At 41.4% G+C, this 11,770-nt stretch overlaps 1 protein-coding gene across 1 annotated transcript in view; it reads right to left on the reverse strand.

The window, feature by feature from the left end:
- The window catches only part of LHFPL6 (LHFPL tetraspan subfamily member 6), a 257,485-nt gene extending 250,084 nt beyond the window's left edge, over window positions 1-7,401 (reverse strand). The window contains exon 1 of the mRNA XM_054445885.2: window positions 6,842-7,401. Coding sequence (XP_054301860.1) covers window positions 6,842-7,226 — 385 coding nt within the window. The 5' untranslated portion in view covers window positions 7,227-7,401. The remainder of the gene's footprint in view (window positions 1-6,841) is intronic.
- Between the last annotated feature and the right edge of the window lie 4,369 nt (window positions 7,402-11,770).

Here is an 11,770-nt window from a genome sequence, read left to right on the forward strand (position 1 = left end):
ACATTAGACCTAAAACCATAAAAACCCTGGAAGAAAACCTAGCCAATACCATTCAGGACATAGGCATGGGCAAGGACTTCATGTCTAAAACACCAAAAGCAAGGGCAACAAAAGCCAAAATTGACAAATGGGATCTAATTAAACTAAAGAGCTTCTGCACAGCAAAAGAAACTACCATCAGAGTGAACAGGCAACCTACAGAATGGGAGAAAATTTTTGCAATCTACTCATCTGACAAAGGGCTAATATCCAGAATCTACAATGAACTCAAACAAATTTACAAGAAAAAAACAAATAACCCCATCAATAAGTGGGCGAAGGATATGAACAGACACTTCTCAAAAGAAGACATTTATGCAGCCAAAAGACACATGAAAAAATGCTCATCATCACTGGCCATCAGAGAAATGCAAATCAAAACCACAATGAGATACCATCTCACACCAGTTAGAATGGCAATCATTCAAAAGTCAGGAAACAACAGGTGCTGGAGAGGATTTGGAGAAATAGGAACACTTTTACACTGTTGGTGGGACTGTAAACTAGTTCAACCATTGTGGAAGTCAGTGTGGCAATTTCTCAGGGATCTAGAACTGGAAATACCATTTGACCCAGCCATCCCATTACTGGGTATATACCCAAAGGATTATAAAACATGCTGCTATAAAGACACATGCACACATGTGTTTATTGTGGCACTATTCACAATAGCAAAGACTTGGAACCAACCCAAATGTCCAACAATGATAGACTGGATTAAGAAAATGTGGCACATATACACCATGGAATACTATGCAGCCATAAAAAATGATGAGTTCATGTCCTTTGTAGGGACATGGATGAAGCTGGAAACCATCATTCTCAGCAAACTATCGCAAGGACAAAAAACCAAACACCGCATGTTCTCACTCTTAGGTGGGAATTGAACAATGAGAACACATGGATACAGGAAGGGGAACATCACACACTGGGGCCTGTTGTGTGGTGGGGGGAGGGGGGAGGGATAGTATTAGGAGATATACCTAATGTAAATGACGAGTTAATGGGTGCAGCACAGCAACATGGCACATGTATACATATGTAACAAACCCGCACGTTGTGCACATGTACCCTAAAACTTAAAGTATAATAAAATAAATAAATAAATAAAAATAAAAACATTATTAGATACAAACATATAAAATTTTGTGTTTTCTATATTATAAAAGATTTATTAATTCCTCAACATCCTTGCTTTTAATAAATCCTGAGCTTAGAGTGCATGCTGTCACTGGTGCTGTGAGCTGCCTGCAGTGTATCTTCCTTTCTTTCCTTTTTTTTGAGACAGAGTCTTGCTCTGTCACCCAGGCTGCAGTGGCACAATCTCGGCTCACTGCAACCTCAGCCTCCTGGGTTCAAGCGATTCTCATGCCTCAGCCTCCAGATTAGCTGGAACTACAGGCACACGCCACCACATCTGACTAATTTTCATATTTTTAGCGGAGCCAGGGTTTCATCATGTTGGGCAGGCTGGTCTCCAGTTCCTGGCCTCAGGTGATCAGCCTGCCTTGGACTCCCAAAGTGCTGGGATTATAGGCGTGAGCCACCACGCCCAGCATGCATCTCCCTTTCACTCCTTCCTGGCTGGCAAAGCCCCACTCCCACTGTTTCACCATGTAGGCCTCCATCTCAAGCTTGCTCCTGTATAGTATCAGTGTTCGTGGTTGTAATGAAAGGCATGGTCTGTGGCCCTAGAAAGTATGACCACTGAGCAAGAGTTTATCATCTTCTTCCCCAAAGATGCTGAAGACCAGGAGATCTTTTCATTAGTTAAAGCTGATTCAAGTGCCATTCTACCTTGCGGGAGAAATTCAGAACGACTGGCTCCTAGGGTGCCCTCCTGGCCTAGTCGTTCTGTGTTTCCAAGATGTACATGACTGTAGAGAGTTGGCCAAGGGATGTCCAGGACCATCCCTGTGATCTATAGTACGGTCTTCGTATCTTTCAATTAACAATTTCTTACTGAAAATCCACTGCATGCAAACTTCAGAAGTTGTATTAAGGTCTTATTTTGAATACTTCATATATAAAATCTTGTGTCTGGTATAAAAAAATGATAAATAAAAGGAAATGTTATATATAATGCATATATTATAACATATATATGTATGTATCTATATATAATATGCATTGAGAGAGAATTCCAGACAATTTGTTGTGACAAGAACTAAGAGAAATGGAACAAGAATGTGCTAAATCAATACCAAACTACAGCAGTAGACCCCCTTTATAGTTCAAGTTTAGAGAGGTTTATAGCAGATTATGACACAACTACACTTTAACTCAGTTCTGAAAGTAAGCCATCTACCAGAAGTCTCATCTTCTTAAATAGAAAATGGTTAACTTAGAACATGGTTTTCAAGGTGTCGTCTCTGAACCAGCAGCAGCAGCAGCATCACCTGAAAACGTGTTAGACGTGCAAACTATCAGGTACTCCACCAAATCTACTGACAGAAATTCTGCAATCCGTGTTTTAAAAGGTCCCGCAGGTGATTCTGATGATACTAGAGTTTAAAAACTGCTGGCTTAAAACTCAAGACAACTCACCTGGACCTTCTATCATAGGTTAGAGTGAGCCAAATAAAACAAGAGTAGTTACTATAGTAATCTATAAGGCATAATTTAAAAAAAAAAAAAAAAAGAACCCTGCCTGCTTCCCCAAGCGGCCTAAGAAGTCTCTACATTTCTTTAAATTAGAGCAACTGTTTTCAGTTAAGACACTGTCACAGAAAGCCACTATGCCCATTAATATGCCAACACTCATTATTTAGCTTATTACTCATCTGTCACTTGGCAGAGAGCTTGGATATAAAGAAAAGCATAACGTGCCATATCATATGACAGGTCAGGTTTACAGTAAAGCAAGGGAAGGAGAGTCCCAAGCAGTCTCCCTCAAGGCATGAAAGACAGGCCCAGGTGGAACTCTACAGTAAGGAGACTCTGAAAAGGCAATGATGCTTTCATAACATAGAGCAAGGGATGTTCAAAGAAACATTCTGACATCATTACTGTCTTCAGCAGCACTTAACTATCAATTAGTTGAGATGATCTCCGGCTTCTTAGAACAGAACAGTGTCTAAGCAGGAAAGGTAATGGTTTACTGCTGATTAGCATTCCACACGCATTTCATATGTATATATGACTAACGATCAAACTAAACGTGGAATAATATAAATATGAGACTCTCTTTGGTACTTCATTACTGCACCAGCAGTTTCTTAAGATGAAATGTACACATTCAGATTCTGACATTTGCAAGCACCACCTGACAGAACTTACAAATACACTTAATATGTCTTTACAAAGTTCTTACGCGTATCATTTGCAGGGCATGTAAATCTTACTAATACGTGCATCAAAAAGTTTGATATTAATTTTTTTAAATTCTGTTAAAGTCCTTAATGACTAAAACGGTATTTGAAAGCACACAATTTTACATTCACCAATCAAAAACATTAAAGCCTCTATTTTCTCCTAGCATCCTTACCACACTATATACATGTTAACATTTTTATTTTACATTGTATTTCCCACAGCCTTTCTACATGCCTTTTAAAAACTCAGTTGAGGGTAACTCAACCCACACTGGTTCTTTAAAGTTAGACATAAACATACCTTATAATATGAAATGGAGATGGTGGCAATTAAAGTTTCTGTACAGATTACCACAGGAAGTGATAGTCACTGACTCCTTGAGGTATTCCTACTATAGGTAGAAAATATCCATGTATGGCAGCCCCATTTTACATTGCTCTATCAGTTGACAGCTGACATTTTAACCTCTAACCAACCATAGCAAGAAGATTCAGAATTAAGTTTGACATTTTGTCCTTTAACTTGTTCCAAAGTACTGCAGGGGTTTTACTGCCTGATGTTATACCATATGTGCAAACTCTAGACACAGCAGGCGGGGTTAAGCAGGATGCCTCTGTATTTTGCCATTCTCCTGCTTCCTGTTGTTTTTGGAGCAGCCTAACTTTAGCTAAACATAACCCTCCTGGGCATATCATTTTTAGCAGGAGAATCTGCCTCATAGCAAAGTTCCCTGTATGTTGATTACATTTCTGAAGCATGGCAGTCTATGAGATTGATAGAACTCACTGGTTTGGCATTCTGCCGAGTCTTTATGAAACCCAACTCATCATAGGAAAAATTTATTAAAATAAAATTACTTACTGCATAAGTTTTTGTGAATAAAAATCCAAACAATTATGAAATGAACAAGCTACCTAGGGAATTCTTTTCGAAGCTTTTTTTTTTTTTTTTGGTCATCTGGTCTCCATTAAGTAACAGTGATAAACAGCAGATTCTTTAAAACTTTTTCCATATTTCAAGTTATTTTTTAATTCTAAATTTACTGTTATCTTTGGTAATGGGTATCTTTACTTGTGCCCTCAAGAGGTGAGATTCTGTAAAACCCTCTTAGATTTTACATACAGAATTATTTTTGCCAGTATAAGAAATATTTTTGAGAAATGAGAAAATATCAGCTGCTACTAACAAATTTTATTTCTTTTTTAATTTATTTTATTTATTTATTTATTTATTTTGAAACGGAGTCTCGCTCTGCCGCCCAGGCTGGGGTGCAGTGACCCGATCTCGGCTCACTACAAGCTCTACCTCCTGGGTTCACGCCATTCTCCTGCCTCAGCCTCCCAAGTAGCGGTGACTACAGGCGCCTGCCACCATGCCCGGCTAATTTTTTTGTATTTTTTAGTGGAGACCGGGTTTCACCGTGTTAGCCAGGATGGTCTCGATCTCTTGACCTCGTGATCCGCCTGCCTCGGCCTCCCAAAGTTCTGGGATTACAGGCGTGAGCCACCGCACCAGGCCAGCTGCTACTAACAAATTATACTCTTAGCTTAATGTCAGTAACTCTTACCAAGCCAGAGTTCATGAAAAGTACACACAAAGAAAAAAACATGGTTCTTCAAAAATATATATAATTTCCCCAATTGTCTCTCCCCTTGGGTATTCTGTAAAGTAGAACATTTAGCTCTATATAATTCAAAAAAAATCTATACATAGCTTAGGGAAGGAACCATAAATCTCATGGGTCTCAGATTCACTTCCTGTTGCCTTCCTTCATTACACGTTTAAAGATAATCAATAAAAACTGATTTCTCTTTGTAAGCATTTTCCTGTTCTGCCAGAAATAATAGCAGGCCCTGCCCTAAAATGAAGGAAAAATGGAAAGTAATATTTACCATAAGAGGAGAAAATGAAACTGCCTAAGCATTTTTCCTGAGCCAAGTGAAACACAAACAGCAGACCAAGTTTATTCTTACAGAAAAAAATTTTAAATACTCTTGGCATTAATTCTATTTTTAAAATCTATTCTTAAAATTTGGAAGTTTTCAAACTCTGAATTTACATTTCCACTTTCAATGACAACTTCTTTAGGTTTCCTAATACTTTTAAGTACATACCTGTGTAAATATACATATCACATGCAAGACTTTTGTCAGTGTTAAACATTGAAGCTGTAAAGAGATGACAGGTAGGTCCCCCACACTGCCTCCCGGGAGGGACTAAGGTGCAAAACCAATGGGAAAAAAACCAAATGAGAACAAAGTTACATCAGTAAGGAAAGAATGGACAATTCTATCTCACTTCAAAACAAAACTTTCTATCTCATTTCAAAACACAAAACTTTGCCACTTGCATTTTCAGCACAAGAATTAAACTTTACTTAAAATGTTACTTGAAAGTTTTATATTAAATACTCTGAAATAATCCATTGGGGTTCTCTAATATGGGAGACTATCTCACAACTACTCATTTTTAATTCGTTTTTCTTCTTCTGGATTCTTCACAAAAGAATGTAAGAAAACACCAAATGAGGGAGTAACGGTCCTTTACTTTGTAATGAAGTTCCAAATACATTGTATAAGTTTTCCAGGCTTCCTATTTCCCTTCACTCTGCACTATCTATGGAGGTTGTCATATTTCACCAGGGTGGACTATAAATCAGACAAGTTCAGCCAGTTAGGTTGAAGAATGGAGGTGAAAAGCACAGTGGAAAATACATAAAGTACAATTAAAACCATATGACCAAAGATATTGAAGCAATACTTGCTGGAGGGAATCCAAGTAAAAATCAAACCTTTTCTGGCGTTAGTGAAACTATCCAGTCCATCTGGGACAAGCACACATCATTTGCTAAATATCCCTTTTCTTTTTTTCCACAGCAAGAGCACCCAGGAAAGTTAAGACCTAACAAGGTAATTAAGTGGACAGCTATCTCTGTAGAATAGTTAAGTTCATAGTTGTTATATAAAACTGATCTCTCATTTAAAATAGTTAACATTTATTTAGAAATAGAGTTTAAGATTGGGCAAGAGTAAATTTTCCATCCACCAAAGTGTATTAGAGGTTCATGATAACAATGTTGAATCAAAAACCTTTTCCACTTTTCTGTGAAATCTTTACCTTTAAAGACCCGAGGATTCCATGAAGACAAAGATAATCTAATTGTCTATTGTTTAACATAAAGAACAAGAAGCTATAAAATCCAAACTGTCGCCCCTACTACACCTCAAACAACCTAGATGTTACTGTTTCACATAGGTGGCACTTAGCAGGCCAGTGATGTATACGTACAGAAATTAGGAACTCTTGAAGTTGTAAAGCAATTCTGACAATAATCTTGACTTTGGCAACCTATCATCAAAGCCATTCCAAATCTATTTCTCTTATGCATTCCAGGTGTCATTTATAATAATCTCAGTAGACAACTGAAACAACTTTTAATACTGCTTTGGGATTCCAGTAAACAACTCAAGCTCAGCAAGTCACTTACCCCCAAGAAACTGAATTCCTCCAGCCACTCTTCCCACTGTCCTGGAGATGAGGTCGGAAACACAGCAACCCATGAGGGCAGTGAGCGCCACCAGGAGGAGGAGGCCACAACCCAGGCCGGTCACTATGGTGCAGATCCTCCATTCTGCACTGGGGATGCCCTGGAAGGAGGCATAGCGCCCACATTCCTCCACCATCACCATCATCTGCCGACTCTCATCATGCACAGGATATGAGCACCTCCGGAAGGTACCGAAGGACACAGGCTTGCCCAGCTGTGATCCCCAGAGCCAGTAAGGCATGAAGAACCCCACGCAGGAGGTGGCAGCACAAAGAAAAGACAGCAAAGCCCAGATTACTCCAGTACAAGTCAGGCTGGATGCCATCTTTCACCAGATAGGGCAATGAGGACCCCAAGTAGGTGTTCAGGGACCGCAGGAGTGAATGAAGGTGTGAAATCACCAGGGACCCACAGACAATCCACAGTTCCGTAATGCAGAATGGATCTTCAGTCTTACTGAGCATCAACTTTCCATCCTCTGTACTAAAGATGATGGTCCCTGGTAAAACAACAGGAAACATTAAAAATTAAAGGCATTAAAAGAAGTGATAACACTGTTTCAGCTAGTCTACAATTTTCAATTAATAAACATTGAGACTTGCCTCAACACTTTAAAAGTGGGAAGAACTAATTCTCTCTATAAGCTTCTCCATAACTCGATTTTTGTCAAACCAGCTCAAAGCTTTTTCATGTCTTTACCTTCTATAAATGTTTCCAAATTAACTCTGACAGCTATTTACTTAAAGAAACACCTGATTTTTATTTGACAGGTCAATGAATTCATTCTATATATTATATACTCACGTTAAAAGTAATGTAGCATTTTCACTGGCAATAAACAATTAAAATAAAATGAACCATGCCATGATTTCCTTTTTTGGCTTGCAAGTTCATGCTCATAGTTTGTTGCAACTTTTCTGTGTCCCTTTAAGGGTGCATTAACTCTCTGCATGAGCCAAACAAACTAATTAGGATAATTTTTCACAATTGCAGAGTACCATAAATTTAACAAGCATTATGGTCTGCGGAGGCACACACAGTATAGAACTATTACCAGACACTCTTTGTACTCATTCAGCAGCATTTCAGAATTTCTTTAGTCTTAACATCTTCTAGTGTAAAAGAATGCCTGTGTATGACTTATTTTGGGTCTGCAGTTTTGATTCATTGATTCCAACAGTTTTATTGCAATCATTTCTCCCACTGAATGATTGTCTAATCTGAACAGCAATCCATACTTCCCAGTATTCTACATCAAACCCCAGTCATCCAAATGGTTCCAGGGGCATTTACTTCCACCTCAGCCTTTCAAAAAGAGTTCCTTAACCATTTCTCACACTTTCTATAAAGAAATGAATACAGAAGCACAGAGCCCATCCACCCTAGAGTTCCACCCCCAGGACCCCTAACTCCAGCTTTCAGGGTCCATAGCAAATTTCCCCCTTTCTTCACCTCGCCCCTACCCGTTTTTTCTCTAACCACCGCCCATTTTCAGTTCTGGATATCACTCAAAAGGGAGGTCCGGCTACTACTTTTTTTCTAATCTTGTCAACTGCAGTCATCGGCTGAAGTTGATCTATCTGGGCCACGAGGCTGGGGAAGACCAGCAGGAGGTGGCCTGGGGGCAGGGGGCCCCCATCTCCAACTGCGGTGAGGCGCCCTAGCCAAGACAAGCCCATATTTAGCCCCCTGCCATTGCCTCACCGAGCCACTCCACCCATGGAGACACACAATGATCCCTCCATTCTAAAAGGGGGCAAGAGGCATTTTCCAGCCGGCTCTGGACGAAGGGAGGGGATAAGGATGGGAAGGCAGCACCCCCCGGAGGCGGACGCCAACAGCGGACGCGGCTGGCAGGGAGAGCCGACGGATCCGCCGAGCTCAGGAAGTCCGGAGCCCGGGAGCAGCCCAACTCCGGCTCCGGGGCAGAGAGGGAGCCCGGGAGAAAGCAGCGGAGCCCACGCCCACGGGGCAGCCGAGTGCTTTACTTACATGGCTGGCGGGCGGCGGCTACCTTCCCTCCCGCGTCCCGGGCGCACACACAACTTGCTGTCTTTCTCGAGCGGGAACATCCACGGGAAACCAGACCGTCCTGCCCTTCTTTGCCTCTGTCCCTAGCAGCCGCAGAGCCCCGGGGCCCGACCTGGAAGAGCAGGCGTTGGCAGGAGGCGGAGGGTCTCCAGAAGCGGACTGGCACCAGCGGAGACCCCCACTCCCGGCGAGTCCGCGGCGGCGGCTCTGGCGGAGCGCTGTGGCCGCGCGCGGGCGCCAGGGATCGCAGGCAGAGGAGCGGATCTCCCTTTGGCAGGCGAGGCACGCACCGCCTCCTCCCCCCGCTGCCCGGCCCTCCTCTTTCTCCAGTCCCCTCCCCTCGCGCCCTGGGGAACTCCGCGCAGACAGACCCAGGACGCACCGTGGACGTTCCTAGAGCGCCGGGAAGGGAGTAGAGGACGCCCCGCTGTCCGCGCGGGTCCAGGCCCACCCCCGGGGGCAGCTTTCGCGGCTCCTCCCCTAGCCCCGAGCCCCCTCGCGCCCCGTCTCCATGCGTCTCATTCAAAGCTGAGAGTGGGGAAGGCAGACAGACCGAGAAGTATGGGAGAAAGTTGCTTGTCTTCCTGGGTGACCCCGAGGGGCCACGGAAGATGACACACTTTGCCTGTTGGGGCTTTTCTGGGTTTACTGTTCGGGTTTATGCTCCAGTTTTCCTGCCGCCGTTAAAAGAAGCCGTAGACGGGAAGGAGGGCCTTAAAGAGTGGGTAAAGTGGCCCCTCTGAGATTTGAGGAGGCTTTTGAGAAGTGGTCACTTTGGAAGGCGGTGAATGAGGCGGTTGTGGACGTGGGAATTAAAGCACAGCAGACAGCCCAAGGCTCATGTATGGCATGGGGGCAGCTGCCTTTCCAGACGAGCCAGGGAGAAGGCAGGGGCGGACCTTTAGCGAGCCTCTCCCAAGAGATACACTCTTTCAAAGGCCTCTCTCTTTCTCTCTCTCTCTCTCTCTCTCTCTCGCTGTTTCTCTGTCTCTCTCTCCCTCCCTCCCTCCCTTTCCCTTCACTTCCTCCCTCCCTTCTGCTCCATCCTGCCTCCTGATCAATTTTGCAATTTATTCCATCATTTGATTTCTTTTCTGAGAAACAACTGATTTTTAGTTCCCCTCTGGACTTGAGGACTTTTTCCACTTATCATTAGCACTAACCCCTTTAGAAGTTTAGAGCTAGATTCAGTAGATGACTGTGGGAGTCTCTGCTGAAGACAGTATTTTAAGAAGTATGCCATCTGGGAACAGCAGTTTTTGAAGTAGACAGTTTCCCAGATATAGTTTTTGTGAGGTGTCTTTTTAGAGGAGTGGAAAGTAATAAATTGGTAGGTATATATTTCATAGCAGATTTTCAGACTGCACCATTTTAATTAGCCATGATGGTGTACATTTTTCCCACAACGACAGCTGGAGATATGTGTTCTTTTATTATTATTTTGAAAGACCTTAAGTGATTGGTTCCAAGCCTTTTGAGGTCACAGGTCTTTTAAAAAATATGATGAAACTGATAAGCCTTCCAGAAAAAAAAAATGCACAGACATATAAAGCTTTACCACAGCGATTCTGAAGAAGGAAAGGGATATTTGGCAAGGTCTGAAGATAATTTTGATTATCATAACCCATGACTGGGGAGTATTACTGGCATCTAGTGGGTAAAGACCCGAGATTCTGCTAAATACAGTGCACAGGACAGTCCCCAAAATTACCTGGGCCAAAATGTCAATCATTTGAATGAACTATCAGGTGGTTTCCCATTCCCTTAAAGCCCATCCGTGAATCCCATATTCAGAATCCCCAATTTAAGTGTTTTTGTTTTTGGTGTTGTTGTTTAGTTTAAGTTGTTTTAACTCTTCTCTTACAAATCACCAGTTACTGAGGTCAGTGACAGCATAAGAATGATTGGTCTGACTTCCAGTTATGTACCACACCCTTAGTTATTACACAGAGCCTTCATACCTACATAATATGATGGTGGAAGATATGATCATAAAAGACAAAATAATAAAAGTGAGAATCAGAGTCACCTCCATACCACCTGCGGGGGAAATTGCTCTCAAACACTTTCTTAAGTTTTAAGCACTTGAGCTGGCTGGAGAGATATTAATGATAATCATGGTTGCTACAGATTGACTTCTTGCTGTGTGTTAGTACATTAAGGTCTCTTAATAGATTACTTATCCGGTCCTCAAAAAAGAAAAGAAAAATTATGAAGAAGGAACAATTATTATTTTACCGCAAAGATAAGAAGTAATTTGCCCAAGAATTTACAGCTAAAAAATGACTTTAAAAAAAATCTCATTATTTGCACTCTATTAAGCAGAGTAAATGCTATCACAGAGATTCTGCCTAAAATGAAAAAAAAATGATAGAAGAGGCTAAATTTTTAAAAATCTGTCTGGATGCAGTATCGATTATTTGTGAAAGTATAATACTGGGACTCAAATTTCTAACTTAAATAAGTGAATTCAGACAAACGGTGATCTTTCCAAGCCCAAGTTATCTCATTGTTAAAAAGAGATTGGAATAGATTATTTTAATTTTTTTTAAGCTCACAACTTCCAGCATCATGGTTATATGGGTCCTCTTATCTTTGAGAAGGAATTTAGAGATCATCTAATCTTGTTCAAGTATGTAATTTTACAGCTGACAAAACAGAGGCTCAAAATTCTTCCAGTGTCTTACCCAAAGCTGAGGCTATAATCCACATATCTTGATTTCTCTTTCTAATTATCTTACTAAACTATAAAATCTTCTGAATTACTCCTTACGTTCTTCCATGCACACTTCGTAAGCAAAATGCATTATAATTTATTTAAGCCCCTTTGAATTAAAT

This window comes from Pongo pygmaeus, chromosome 14 (assembly GCF_028885625.2).
Source record: "Pongo pygmaeus isolate AG05252 chromosome 14, NHGRI_mPonPyg2-v2.0_pri, whole genome shotgun sequence".
Classification (NCBI taxonomy): Eukaryota; Metazoa; Chordata; class Mammalia; order Primates; family Hominidae; genus Pongo; species Pongo pygmaeus.